This window comes from Littorina saxatilis, linkage group LG6, assembly GCF_037325665.1.
Source record: "Littorina saxatilis isolate snail1 linkage group LG6, US_GU_Lsax_2.0, whole genome shotgun sequence".
In the NCBI taxonomy this organism is placed as follows: Eukaryota; Metazoa; Mollusca; class Gastropoda; order Littorinimorpha; family Littorinidae; genus Littorina; species Littorina saxatilis.
In genome coordinates this window covers 10,656,281-10,669,709 of record NC_090250.1, presented here as the reverse complement: position 1 = coordinate 10,669,709, position 13,429 = coordinate 10,656,281, and the positions used below count along the sequence as shown (strand labels likewise).

Sequence of the window (13,429 nt, the reverse complement as noted above, 5' to 3'; positions counted from 1 at the left end):
TTAACGCCCAGCCGACCACGAAGGGCCATATCAGGGCGGTGCTGCTTTGACATATAACGTGCGCCACACACAAGACAGAAGTCGCAGCACAGGCTTCATGTCTCACCCAGTCACATTATTCTGACACCGGACCAACCAGTCCTAGCACTAACCCCATAATGCCAGACGCCAGGCGGAGCAGCCACTAGATTGCCAATTTTAAAGTCTTAGGTATGACCCGGCCGGGGTTCGAACCCACGACCTCCCGATCACGGGGCGGACGCCCTAGTTCAAATATTTTCATGATTTGTAAGTACATTTTCAGAGTAAACATGGCATATCTATGTATTTTGGGATTCAGGAGAATAAGATGAAATCATTTATGAGTCGATTACTTTAATTGTAATTTTAATTTCAATTTTGAGATTTTTAAGCTTCTAAAGTGAAATGCAATCGCATAGTTTGGACTGAGTCGAAGATTGGTTGACCAAAATTTCAATCAATTTGATCAAAATATGAGGGCGTAACAGTGCCGCCTCAACTTTCTCAAAAAGCCGGATATGACGTCATCAAAGACATTTATCGAGAAAAGAAAAAGCTAGTCTGGGGATATCATACCCAGGAACGCTCATGTGAGGTTTTATGAAGATCGGTTCAGTACTTTTCTCGTAATCGCTCTACACACACACACACACACACACACACACACACACACAAACAAACACTCATACACACACATACACACAAACACACATGCACACAAACACATGCACATGCACACAAACACACATACATACATACACCACCACCCTCGTCTCGATTCCCAGTCTATGTTTAAACATTTAGTCAAAACTTGACTAAATTTTAAGAGCACACAGACACAAATATTAAAAAAAACCACACACACACACACACACACACACACACACACACACACACACACACACACACACACACACACACACACACACATGCACTAACACGTGCACACACAAACACACACACACACGCACTTACACACAAACACCAACACACACACAAACACACACACACACACACACACACACACACACACACACACACACACACACACACACACAAATGCACTAGCACGCACGGACACAAATAAATCACTTTAAAAGAAAGCATTGCTGAAGATGGAACACTTTATTTTTCAGATCAGGGTGGTACGTACTCTCCTCTTCTTCTCTTTATCTTTTAACGATTTTGTGATAGCGCGAGCCAGCATCCATGCATGCTTTAAAAGAAATACCAATTTAAAAATTGCCTTCTACTCGTATCTTTAGAACATTACTTTAAAAAGGGTACTAAAATACTTAAATTTGGATGATGAATATCATATGTTTGAGGCTCTTGATTATGGGTAATAGTGCGGTCATGATTATGGATAAAACTAGTTACACATTATTGTAGAAAATAAAGATTCTTAAATAGTGTTGACGTTTTGTTACAGGCTTGGTAATATGTCCCAAGACGTGTAAAAAAATGCTTTACAGAGCTCTGCAGTCACAGATTTAACCTGAAATTGGCATTTTACTAATGTACAACGCCTCGTGTACATACAAATGATGTTCCTTACCCATTTTCAGCCTTCATCTACTTTATATGAACTGGCTAGAACCGCAGTGATTTACGTGAATTTTGAAGATGATGTATGTGTCAGTATTTGCTATGCAATAGATGATAAGTGACTGGATTTTCAAACTTGTGTTTTGTGTAACTTTGCTTTGTCATCAGAAACTCCAACTGCTTATCCACCATGGTGTAAGTCTCTCTCTCTCTCTCTCTCTCTCTCTCTCTCTCTCTCTCTCTCTCTCTCTCTCTCTCTCTCTCCCTCCCTCTCTCTCTCTCTCTCACTCTCTCTGTAAAATTCTCTCTCTCTCTCTCTCTCTCTCTCTCTCTCTCTCTCTCTCTCTCTCTCTCTCTCTCTCTCTCTCTCTCTCTGTAAAATGTATCCCTATCCTATCCCATGTATATTCTGTTTTTGCCAAATGACGATGATGATGATGTTGATGAATCTGATGACGAGGATGCGGATGAGAAGGATGAGGCTGCGTGTTATGGATTGTGTGGGCGTGTGTGTGTGTGCGTGAGTGAGTTGGATTGTGTGCGGGTGTGTGTGTATGTGCGTGTGTGTATGCATGTGTACACAGGTATTCTTGACGTGGTGTAAATGTATGAGTGAATGGTGCAGATTAATTTTGTTTGTTTGTATCCCTTTGCATTATTTTGATATGTCAGCTTAAATGTGTTTTTATTCATTTGATATTCGTAAAAATCATGTAGTAGTTGCGATAATGCATGATTAATCTCTACATGTATAACCTTTTATTCGCTTTTTTTTTCGTGTCGGTTTACGATTGTCATTGTATCCATCTTAATATATGTTTAGTTTTACCAGGGACAGATTGTAAGATTAGGCGTCAGCCTAAAACCTCCATCCTTGAGTAATAAAGTTCGTTCGTTCGTTCGTTCTCTCTCTCTCTCTCTCTCTCTCTCTCTCTCTCTCTCTCTCTCTCTCTCTCTCTCTCTCTCTCTTTCTCTCGCGATCTGTCTGTCTGTCTGTCTGTCTGCCCCTCGCTCTATCTTTCTCTCTCTCTCTCTCTCTCTCTCTCTCTCTCTCTCTCTCTCTCTCTCTCTCTCTCTCTCTCTCTCTCTCTCTCTCTCTCTCTCTCTTTTGCTTGTACTATCTTCCTTTTTCACTTCTCTGTGATATACCGACGGTGAAATCATGGGAACTCGTAACCAGCCTTTTTGCAGTTTTGAGAAAACACAAAAAAAAACTGTTTCAAAAATTCAATTTCGGTTTCTGCTCATTATTGTCCCCAAAGACCTTTGCGAAATTGACGATGAAATGCATTGATGTAAAGTTTGGGCAAAAAAGTTGACACACAATGATTTTAGGCGGGAAAAGGATCTAGCTCGTGCGTGGTTTCCTTGAATCTAGCACTATGTGAACAACAACATACGTGGTTTCTGGGTTCCGATATGCAACAGAAACAGACTTGTTTTGTTTTTGATGTGTCTTTATTTGAAAGAAAAAACTGCGATCTTTGCAAAAGCGTCAAATACGTTTTCCCGTTTCTCGAGTAGTCTGAACAGTTTAGAAGAATAAACAAAAAATCATTTTAATAATAAGCACTTTCAGGTGGTTTTTTTTTATAAGAAACAAGAACATTCAGGCGAGCCATTCTAGAACTTGAAGTAACCAAATGAAAAAATGACAAGAAAACTTCGTCGAATGACATTTGATACAAGGTGTTTACTGTCGTCTTTGGATCTTTGGAGCCAAATAGCACACCTGAAGGTCCATTGTCAAGACTAGCATTCTATCTGTGTCTCCATCCTTTTCGGCCTGCGCTTCTGTTTTCCCCTGTACGTGTGCCAGATACTCTGCTTCTTGCAAGTTCCAATTATGAGTAAGGCAGAGATTGCACTGATCGGTCTTTCGTTTGACGGGCGCAGTGGCGTGGTGGTAAGACGTCGGCCTCCTAATCGGGAGGTCGTGAGTTCGAATCCCGGTCGCCGCACCGTCTGGTGGGTTAAGAGTGGAGATTTTTCCGATCTCCCAGGTCAACTTATGTGCAGACCTGCTAGTGACTAAACCCCTTTCGTGTGTACACGCAAGCACAAGACCAAGTGCGCACGGAAATGATCCTGTAATCCATGCCAGAGTTCGGTGGGTTATAGAAACACGAAAATACCCAGCATGCCTTCCCCGAAATCGGCGTATGCTGCCTGAATGGCGGGATACCGGAAAAAACGGTCATACACGTAAAAATCTACTCGTGCTAAAAACATGAATGAACGTGGGAGTCTAAGCCCATGAACGAAGAAGAAGAAGAAGGTCTTTCGTTTGAGTATGCACCGTTCAATTCCTTCAAGGAACAAAGGAGTATTGGCCTCGACACCCTTGGCAGACCTTTAAGGTCGCATTTATAGTCAAACAATGTTTGTTTCTAGGTAGACATTTTGTTCTCCCTTTTCTGCAATAGTGTGGTGGTAGCTTAGGTGTAAGGATTCTATGAACGCACGAGCCGTCTCACTTTTTGGATCTGGTTAGGGTGATGTGTTAGGAATTATCGCGCTTGAACAGAGAAGAGTGTATCTATATAAGGGGTCTTCAGCTGCACTTGGTGTAGCTAATGTTTTTTTTTTTTTTTTTTTTTTCTTTCGTTTGTTCGTTTCTTTGCGTTTTTACACCCCCGGTATAGGGGTGTGTTTAGGATTCGGTCGATGTGTTTGTTTGTTTGTTTGTTTGTGTGTTTGTGTTCGCATATAGATCTCAAGAATGAACGGACCGATCGTCACCAAACTTGGTGAACAGGTTCTATACATTCCTGAGACGGTCCTTACAAAAATTGGGACCAGTCAAACACACGGTTAGGGAGTTATTGGTGGATTAAGATTCTACAAGGACTTATAGAGGGACATATTAATGGTCAAAGGGAAATAACCTTCTCAGTTGGTGGCAGTGAGAATGGTAAGGACGGGGGTGTTTTTCCTACCTCGGAGGAATTTCTTGTTGGGGCTTGTTTTTGTGTTTTGATTAGTTTTTTGGGTGCAAGGACGATATAAAATAAGAACAAGTCGCGTAAGGCGAAAATATAATATTTAGTCAAGTAGCTGTCGAACTCACAGAATGAAACTCAACGCAATGCCATTTTTCAGCAAGACCGTATACTCGTAGCATCGTCAGTCCACCGCTCATGGCAAAGGCAGTGAAATTGACAAGAAGAGCGGGGTAGTAGTTGCGCTAAGAAGGATAGCACGCTTTTCTGTACCTCTCTTTGTTTTAACTTTCTGAGCGTGTTTTTAATCCAAACATATCATATCTATATGTTTTTGGAATCAGGAACCGACAAGGAATAAGATAAAAGTGTTTTTAAATTGATTTCGACAATTTAATTTTGATCATAATTTTTATATATTTAATTTTCAGAGCTTGTTTTTAATCCGAATATAACATATTTATATGTTTTTGGAATCAGAAAATGATGGAGAATAAGATAAACGTAAATTTGGATCGTTTTATAAATTTTTATTTTTTTTTTACAATTTTCAGATTTTTAATGACCAAAGTCATTAATTAATTTTTAAGCCACCAAGCTGAAATGCAATACCGAAGTCCGGGCTTCGTCGAAGATTACTTGACCAAAATATCAACCAATTTGGTTGAAAAATGAGGGCGTGACAGTGCCGCCTCAACTTTCACGAAAAGCCGGATATGACGTCATCAAAGACATTTATCAAAAAAATGAAAAAAATGTTCGGGGATTTCATACCCAGGAACTCTCATGTCAAATTTCATAAAGATCGGTCCAGTAGTTTGGTCTGAATCGCTCTACACACACACACACACACACACAGACACACACACACACACACACACACACACACGCACATACACCACGACCCTCGTTTCGATTCCCCCTCGATGTTAAAATATTTAGTCAAAACTTGACTAAATATAACAAGTCGCGTAAGGCGAAAATACAATATTTAGTCAAGTAGCTGTCGAACTCACAGAATGAAACTCAACGCAATGCCATTTTTCAGCAAGACCGTATACTCGTAGCATCGTCAGTCCACCGCTCATGGCAAAGGCAGTGAAATTGACAAGAAGAGCGGGGTAGTAGTTGCGCTAAGAAGGATAGCACGCTTTTCTGTACCTCTCTTTGTTTTAACTTTCTGAGCGTGTTTTTAATCCAAACATATCATATCTATATGTTTTGGGGATCAGGAACCGACAAGGAATAAGATGAAAGTGTTTTTAAATTGATTTGGACAATTTAATTTTGATAATAATTTTTATATATTTAATTTTCAGAGCTTGTTTTTAATCCGAATATAACATATTTATATGTTTTTGGAATCAGCAAATGATGGAGAATAAGATAAACGTAAATTTGGATCGTTTTATAAATTTTTATTTTTTTTTACAATTTTCAGATTTTTAATGACCAAAGTCATTAATTAATTTTTAAGCCACCAAGCTGAAATGCAATACCGAAGTCCGGGCTTCGTCGAAGATTACTTGACCAAAATTTCAACCAATTTGGTTGAAAAATGAGGGCGTGACAGTGCAGCCTCAACTTTCACGAAAAGCCGGATATGACGTCACAAAAGACATTTATCAAACAAATGAAAAAAATGTTCGGGGATTTCATACCCAGGAACTCTCATGTCAAATTTCATAAAGATCGGTCCAGTAGTTTAGTCTGAATCGCTCTACACACACACACACGCACACACGCACATACACCACGACCCTCGTTTCGATTCCCCCTCGATGTTAAAATATTTAGTCAAAACTTGACTAAATATAAAAAGAGAGGGAACGGCACACAGACACAAATATCGAAAACAAGAAATTCCTACGAGGTAGGAAAAAGACCCCCGTCAAAAGGAAATAACCTTCTCAGTTGGTGGCAGTGACTGAGTGAGAATGGTTATTTCCCTTTGACCATGAAGATGTTCCTCTATAAGTCCTTGTATAATTTTAATCCACCAATAACTCCCTAACCGTGTGTTTGACTGGTCCCAATTTTTGTAAGGACCGTCTCAGGAATGTATAGAACCTGTTCACCAAGTTTGGTGACGATCGGTCCGTTCATTCTTGAGATCTATATGCGAACACAAACACACAAACAAACACCCAAACACACACATCGAGCAAAACCTATACACACCCCTATACCGGGGGTGTAAATACACACACACACACGCACGCACGCACACACACGCACACACACACACACACACACACACACACACACACACACACCTACACCCACACACAGCCACAAATACACACACACACACACACACATACACACACATACGTACGCACACGCACACATACACAAACAGATGCGCACACACGTGCGCGCACACACACAGACGCGCACACGCACAATCACGCACGGACACAGATAGATAATTTAGAATAAAACATTGCTGAAGGTGGAACACTTTATGTTTCAGATACGGGTGGTACGTATATTCCTCTTATTCCATTTTTCACTCAATGATTTTGTGAGCGCGACCCAGCATTCATGTTTTTAAAGAAATACCTGTTTGAAAAATGGCTTTGGGATCAATGGTTTCCCGTTTCTCGAGTAGTCTGAATCAGATTTTCTTCAAAAAGAGGTACTTAAATAGGGCCTTCGTAAATGATTGTGATGAAAATCATATAATGTGTGGCCCTTGATTATTGATAAACCAGTTCAAAGTGTTAAACATTAATATAATATAAACCTTCATAAAATTGTGCTGCAATTTTTTTACGAGCTTGGTAATATGACCAAAGATGTGTAAAATAAAGCTTTATATGCTCTGCAGTCACAGATTTAACTAAAAATTGGCATGTTACTCATAAGTTAATGTATCGTATTTATATTCAGCCTCAATCTCCTTTAATTTCAAAGATGGTATGTGTCAGTATTTGTTATACAATGCATGATTAGTGACTGGATTTTCAAACTTGTGTTTTGTGTAACTTTGCTTTGTCATCAGAAACTCCAACTGCTTATCCACCATGGTGTAAGTCTCTCTCTCTCTCTCTCTCTCTCTCTCTCTCTCTCTCTCTCTCTCTCTCTCTCTCTCTCTCTCTCTCTCTCTGTAAAATTCTCTCTCTCTCTCTCTCTCTCTCTCTCTCTCTCTCTCTCTCTCTCTCTCTCTCTCTCTCTCTCTCTCTCTGTAAAATGTATCCCTATCCTATCCCATGTATATTCTGTTTTTGCCAAATGACGATGATGATGATGTTGATGAATCTGATGACGAGGATGCGGATGAGAAGGATGAGGCTGCGTGTTATGGATTGTGTGGGCGTGTGTGTGTGTGTGCGTGAGTGAGTTGGATTGTGTGCGGGTGTGTGTGTATGTGCGTGTGTGTGTGCATGTGTACACAGGTATTCTTGACGTGGTGTAAATGTATGAGTGAATGGTGCAGATTAATTTTGTTTGTTTGTATCCCTTTGCATTATTTTGATATGTCAGCTTAAATGTGTTTTTAATCATTTGATATTCGTAAAGATCATGTAGTAGTTGCGATAATGCATGATTAATCTCTACATGTATAACCTTTTATTCGCTTTTTTTTTCGTGTCGGTTTACGATTGTCATTGTATCCATCTTAATACATGTTTAGTTTTACCAGGGACAGATTGTAAGATTAGGCGTCAGCCTAAAATCTCCATCCTTGAGTAATAAAGTTCGTTCGTTCGTTCGTTCGTTCTCTCTCTCTCTCTCTCTCTCTCTCTCTCTCTCTCTCTCTCTCTCTCTCTCTCTCTCTCTCTCTCTCTCTCTCTCTCTCTCTTGCTTGTACTATCTTCCTTTTTCACTTCTCTGTGATATACCGACGGTGAAATCACGGGAACTCGTAACCAGCCTTTTTGCAGTTTTGAGAAAACACCAAAAAAAAACTGTTTCAAAAATTCAATTTCGGTTTCTGTCCCCAAAGACCTTTGCGAAATTGACGATGAAATGCATTGATGTAAAGTTTGGGCAAAAAAGTTGACACACAATGATTTTAGGCGGGAAAAGGATCTAGCTCGTGCGTGGTTTCCTTGAATCTAGCACTATGTGAACAACAACATACGTGGTTTCTGGGTTCCGATATGCAACAGAAACAGACTTGTTTTGATTTTTATGTGTCTTTATTTGAAAGAAAAAAACTGCGATCTTTGCAAAAGCGTCAAATACGTTTTCCCGTTTCTCGAGTAGTCTGAACAGTTTAGAAGAATAAACAAAAAATCATTTTAATAATAAGCACTTTCAGGTTTTTTCTTTGTAAGAAACAAGAACATTCAGGCGAGCCATTCTAGAACTTGAAGTAACCAAATGAAAAAATGACAAGAAAACTTCGTCGAATGACATTTGATACAAGGTGTTTACTGTCGTCTTTGGATCTTTGGAGCCAAATAGCACACCTGAAGGTCCATTGTCAAGACCAGCATTCTATCTGTGTCTCCATGCTTTTCGGCCTGCGCTTCTGTTTTCCCCTGTACGTGTGCCAGATACTCTGCTTCTTGCAAGTTCCAATTATGAGTAAGGCAGAGATTGCACTGATCGGTCTTTCGTTTGACGGGCGCAGTGGCGTGGTGGTAAGACGTCGGCCTCCTAATCGGGAGGTCGTGAGTTCGAATCCCGGTCGCCGCACCGTCTGGTGGGTTAAGAGTGGAGATTTTTCCGATCTCCCAGGTCAACTTATGTGCAGACCTGCTAGTGGCTTAACCCCTTTCGTGTGTACACGCAAGCACAAGACCAAGTGCGCACGGAAATGATCCTGTAATCCATGCCAGAGTTCGGTGGGTTATAGAAACACGAAAATACCCAGCATGCCTTCCCCGAAATCGGCGTATGCTGCCTGAATGGCGGGATACCGGAAAAAACGGTCATACACGTAAAAATCCACTCGTGCTAAAAACATGAATGAACGTGAGAGTCTAAGCCCATGAACGAAGAAGAAGAAGAAGGTCTTTCGTTTGAGTATGCACCGTTCAATTCCTTCAAGGAACAAAGGAGTATTGGCCTCGACACCCTTGGCAGACCTTTAAGGTCGCATTTATAGTCAAACAATGTTTGTTTCTAGGTAGACATTTTGTTCTCCCTTTTCTGCAATAGTGTGGTGGTAGCTTAGGTGTAAGGATTCTATGAACGCACGAGCCGTCTCACTTTTTGGATCTGGTTAGGGTGATGTGTTAGGAATTATCGCGCTTGAACAGAGAAGAGTGTATATATATAAGGGGTCTTCAGCTGCACTTGGTGTAGCTAATGTTTGTTTGTTTGTTTGTTTGTTTGTTTGTTTTTTTTTTTTTTTTTTCGTTTGTTCGTTTCTTTGCGTTTTTGGGGCTTGTTTTTGTGTTTTGATTAGTTTGTTGGGTGCAAGGACGAGATAAAATAAGAAAAAGAGAGGGAACGGCACACAGACACAAATATCGAAAAATACACACACACACACACACACACACACACACACACACACACACACACACACACACACACACCTACACCCACACACAGCCACAACTACACACACACACACATACACACACATACGTACGCACACGCACACATACACAAACAGATGCGCACACACGTGCGCGCACACACACAGACGCCCACACGCACAATCACGCACGGACACAGATAGATAATTTAAAATAAAACATTGCTGAAGGTGGAACACTTTATTTTTCAGATACGGGTGGTACGTATATTCCTCTTATTCCATTTTTCACTCAATGATTTTGTGAGCGCGACCCAGCATTCATGTTTTTAAAGAAATACCTGTTTGAAAAATGGCTTTGGGATCAATGGTTTCCCGTTTCTCGAGTAGTCTGAATCAGATTTTCTTCAAAAAGAGGTACTTAAATAGGGCCTTCGTAAATGATTGTGATGAAAATCATATAATGTGTGGCCCTTGATTCAAAGTGTTAAACATTAAAGGCATATGTACGCGCTCCCGTGTTTACAAAGTGTAGTTTGCCCATAATCGATGTCAAACGCACCATAAGACCATGTAATGACGATATGTCGCCATGCGCGGACCATATACATGCATTACAGCTTGTTCTAGCCTCTGAAAAAGTGAGGATGTCAACAAAGACGCGGAGTTATTTCCCTTGCGTCAACGTTCCCTCTGTTGGCAAATCTATAAATAGGACGATCTAGATCAAAATAAAAATTCAAATATCTCAACATTTAAGGGGTCCTAGACCACAATATCTTGCAGGGAACTTAATTTAGCATGTCTCCAGCTGTTGGTAAAGCAATTAGCGTGTATAGTCATCGAGTACATATGGCTTTAATATAATATGTATCGATTGGAGATTGGATTTCCCTTTTTTGAGTCATGTGACGTCAGAGGCCTACAAAACTTTATAATTGGGCGTTTCAGGTTGACCGAAACTTTAAAGGAACTACAAAACACACGTCATGTGTTTGATTGCATGTGTGTGTGCTGTTCAATGCCAAAACAACAACAAAGTCAGTACATGACGTGTGTTTTGTAGTTCCTTTGAAGTATCGGTCAACCTGAAACGCCCAAATATGAAGCTTATGTGTTTGATTGCAAGTGTGTGTGCCCGGGCTCGTTCAATCGTCAAAACAACAACAAAGTCATAGTACCTGAAAGGAATTCGATCGATACGTAGAGGTTATTTGCGTGTTTGACCAAAATATGACATTTTACACAGATCTCGACAGTCATTGTTCACCTCGACCGCTATCGCGGTCTCGGAGAACAATGACTGTCTCGATCTGTGTAAAATGTCATATTTTGGTCAAACACGCAAATAACGTATAATATGTTCTGCAGTCACAGATTTAACTAAAAATTGGCATGTTACTCATAAGTTAATGTATCGTATTTATATTCAGCCTCAATCTCCTTTAATTTCAAAGATGGTATGTGTCAGTATTTGTTATACAATGCATGATTAGTGACTGGATTTTCAAAATTGTCTTTTGTTTTTGCTCGTACTTTGTCATCAGAAACTCCCATTGCTTATCCGCCAGGGATGACTATGTCTCCAGGGATGGGTAATCTTTCTTTCTCCGTCTCTGTCTCTCTGTGTCTCTCTTTCTATTTCTTTATCTCTCTTTCTTTCTCTCTCTTCTCTCTCTCTCTCTCTCTCTCTCTCTCTCTCTCTCTCTCTTTCTCTCGCGATCTGTCTGTCTGTCTGTCTGCCCCTCGCTCTCTCTCTCTCTCTTTCTCTCTTTCTGTCTCTCTCTCTTTCTGTCTCTGTCTCTCTCTCTCTCTCTCTCTCTCTCTCTCTCTCTCTCTCTCTCTCTCTCTCTCCATCATGTCTCCAGTTGTTGGCTTCCCAACAGCTTTGGAAAACCTATTCAGCATCCTGCTGGCAGAGAACACACTGACGTCCTGGAAGTGCTTTGCTGAAAAGGACAACACAACCATTGTTGTCCGACTGTCTCCAACCAGCCCACCCCAAAATGGCGATCAACAACAACAGTACACAAACTCGTACAGACGGAAACCACCAAGCCAGCTTCGACGGGACCGAAAACGAGCCCAGCAACGACACGAAACACCTCACGTTGCGGAAAGAGAGGCGAGTTCATTTTCACCATCACTTTTTGTTTCGCCACCATCATTAAAACAGACTATCGAATCAGCTGATGAAGTGGGCCTACACGGACAAGAAAATGTGACATTGGAGAGCGACACACCCCCGTCTCCATCTTCACGTGCAAATCATGACCACGACAATGGGAGCACGGACACCAACATTCCTTTGCCTGAATGCTCTGACACTGGCGAAACAGCTGACAGGAGTGAGTGTGACACGGTGTGTTCAGACGACAGTGGGGGAAATGAAGACGAACAATTTCTTTCGTTGGCTGAAAATTCTGGTTATGACCTGGACAACATACAAGAAACTGTAGGTAGCATCAAAGACAGGTCACTACAACGAAGACTGAAGGACTCCGGCAGAAACAACGCTTTTCGAAAAGTAGTGTTAGACTCGCGACATGGCAAGAAACACCTCCTGCTGGAGTCTGACGACATTTTATTGGTTTTGGACTGTGCTCTAGTAGAGAAAGACCACGGGAAACATGCCGTCGTACACTGGTTTTTCAAGCAAGACGACAGGTACCTGCTAGATAAAGAAAATACAGTTCTCAGTACCATCTACACCTGGCGACCTGTGCAAAACAGACATTATTTTAAAGAGATCGATGATGCACGACTGTCGCTCCTGACTTTCATCAAAGCCTGTACCATTCACATGGGCTAAAACGTTTTCGAGACAGATGCAACGGGTTATTCAATGATGTAGAGGAAATATCAATGAAGTAAACAATGTGCCTTCGAGCGGAACTTTTCAGTAAAAACTATGTACAGTACCTGGCAAGGATACCGTGCTAGAGAAAGTATGTAAATAGTTCGTGTAAATACGTTCATTTCTAATATTTCATGTAAATATGTTCATTTTCAATTGCGTGTATTACCACTGTGTTGTCGATATGGCTTTAATTAGCTGAAGACAATAAACTGTCAAAGCGTCAAGCGTCTCTCTCTCTCTCTCTCTCTCTCTCTCTCTCTCTTTCTCTCTCTCTCTCTCGGTCTCTGTAAAATTCTCTCTCTCTCTCTCTGTCTCTGTCTCTCTCTCTCTCCTTCTGTGTGTGTGTGTGTGTGTGTGTGTGTGTGTGTGTGGATGTGTGTGTGTAGGTGGGGGTAAATAAAATCTTGCTGGCTGTGATCCTAAAAGGTAGAGTAAGAATTCGTGGAACAAGAAGAACGGAGAGAGCTGGCTAATTTAAAGCGGCGACTCAATTATGAGTTATTGTCTAACTTCTTAAATTTATACTCCACAAAATTTAGAGATGGAACAAACGATGTGGGGAAATAACTGTCATATTTTTGATTAGTTGCTTTTTCTTGGAAATACTGGGGCAAACAA

At 40.8% G+C, this 13,429-nt stretch overlaps 1 protein-coding gene across 1 annotated transcript in view; it reads left to right on the top strand.

Annotated features, from left to right (window-relative positions):
* The window catches only part of LOC138969674 (CD109 antigen-like), a 106,023-nt gene that overhangs the window by 47,040 nt on the left and 45,554 nt on the right, over positions 1-13,429 (top strand). Inside the window, exon 22 of the mRNA XM_070342533.1 lies at positions 11,448-11,546. Within this exon, the coding sequence (XP_070198634.1) occupies positions 11,448-11,546 (99 nt within the window). The remainder of the gene's footprint in view (positions 1-11,447; positions 11,547-13,429) is intronic.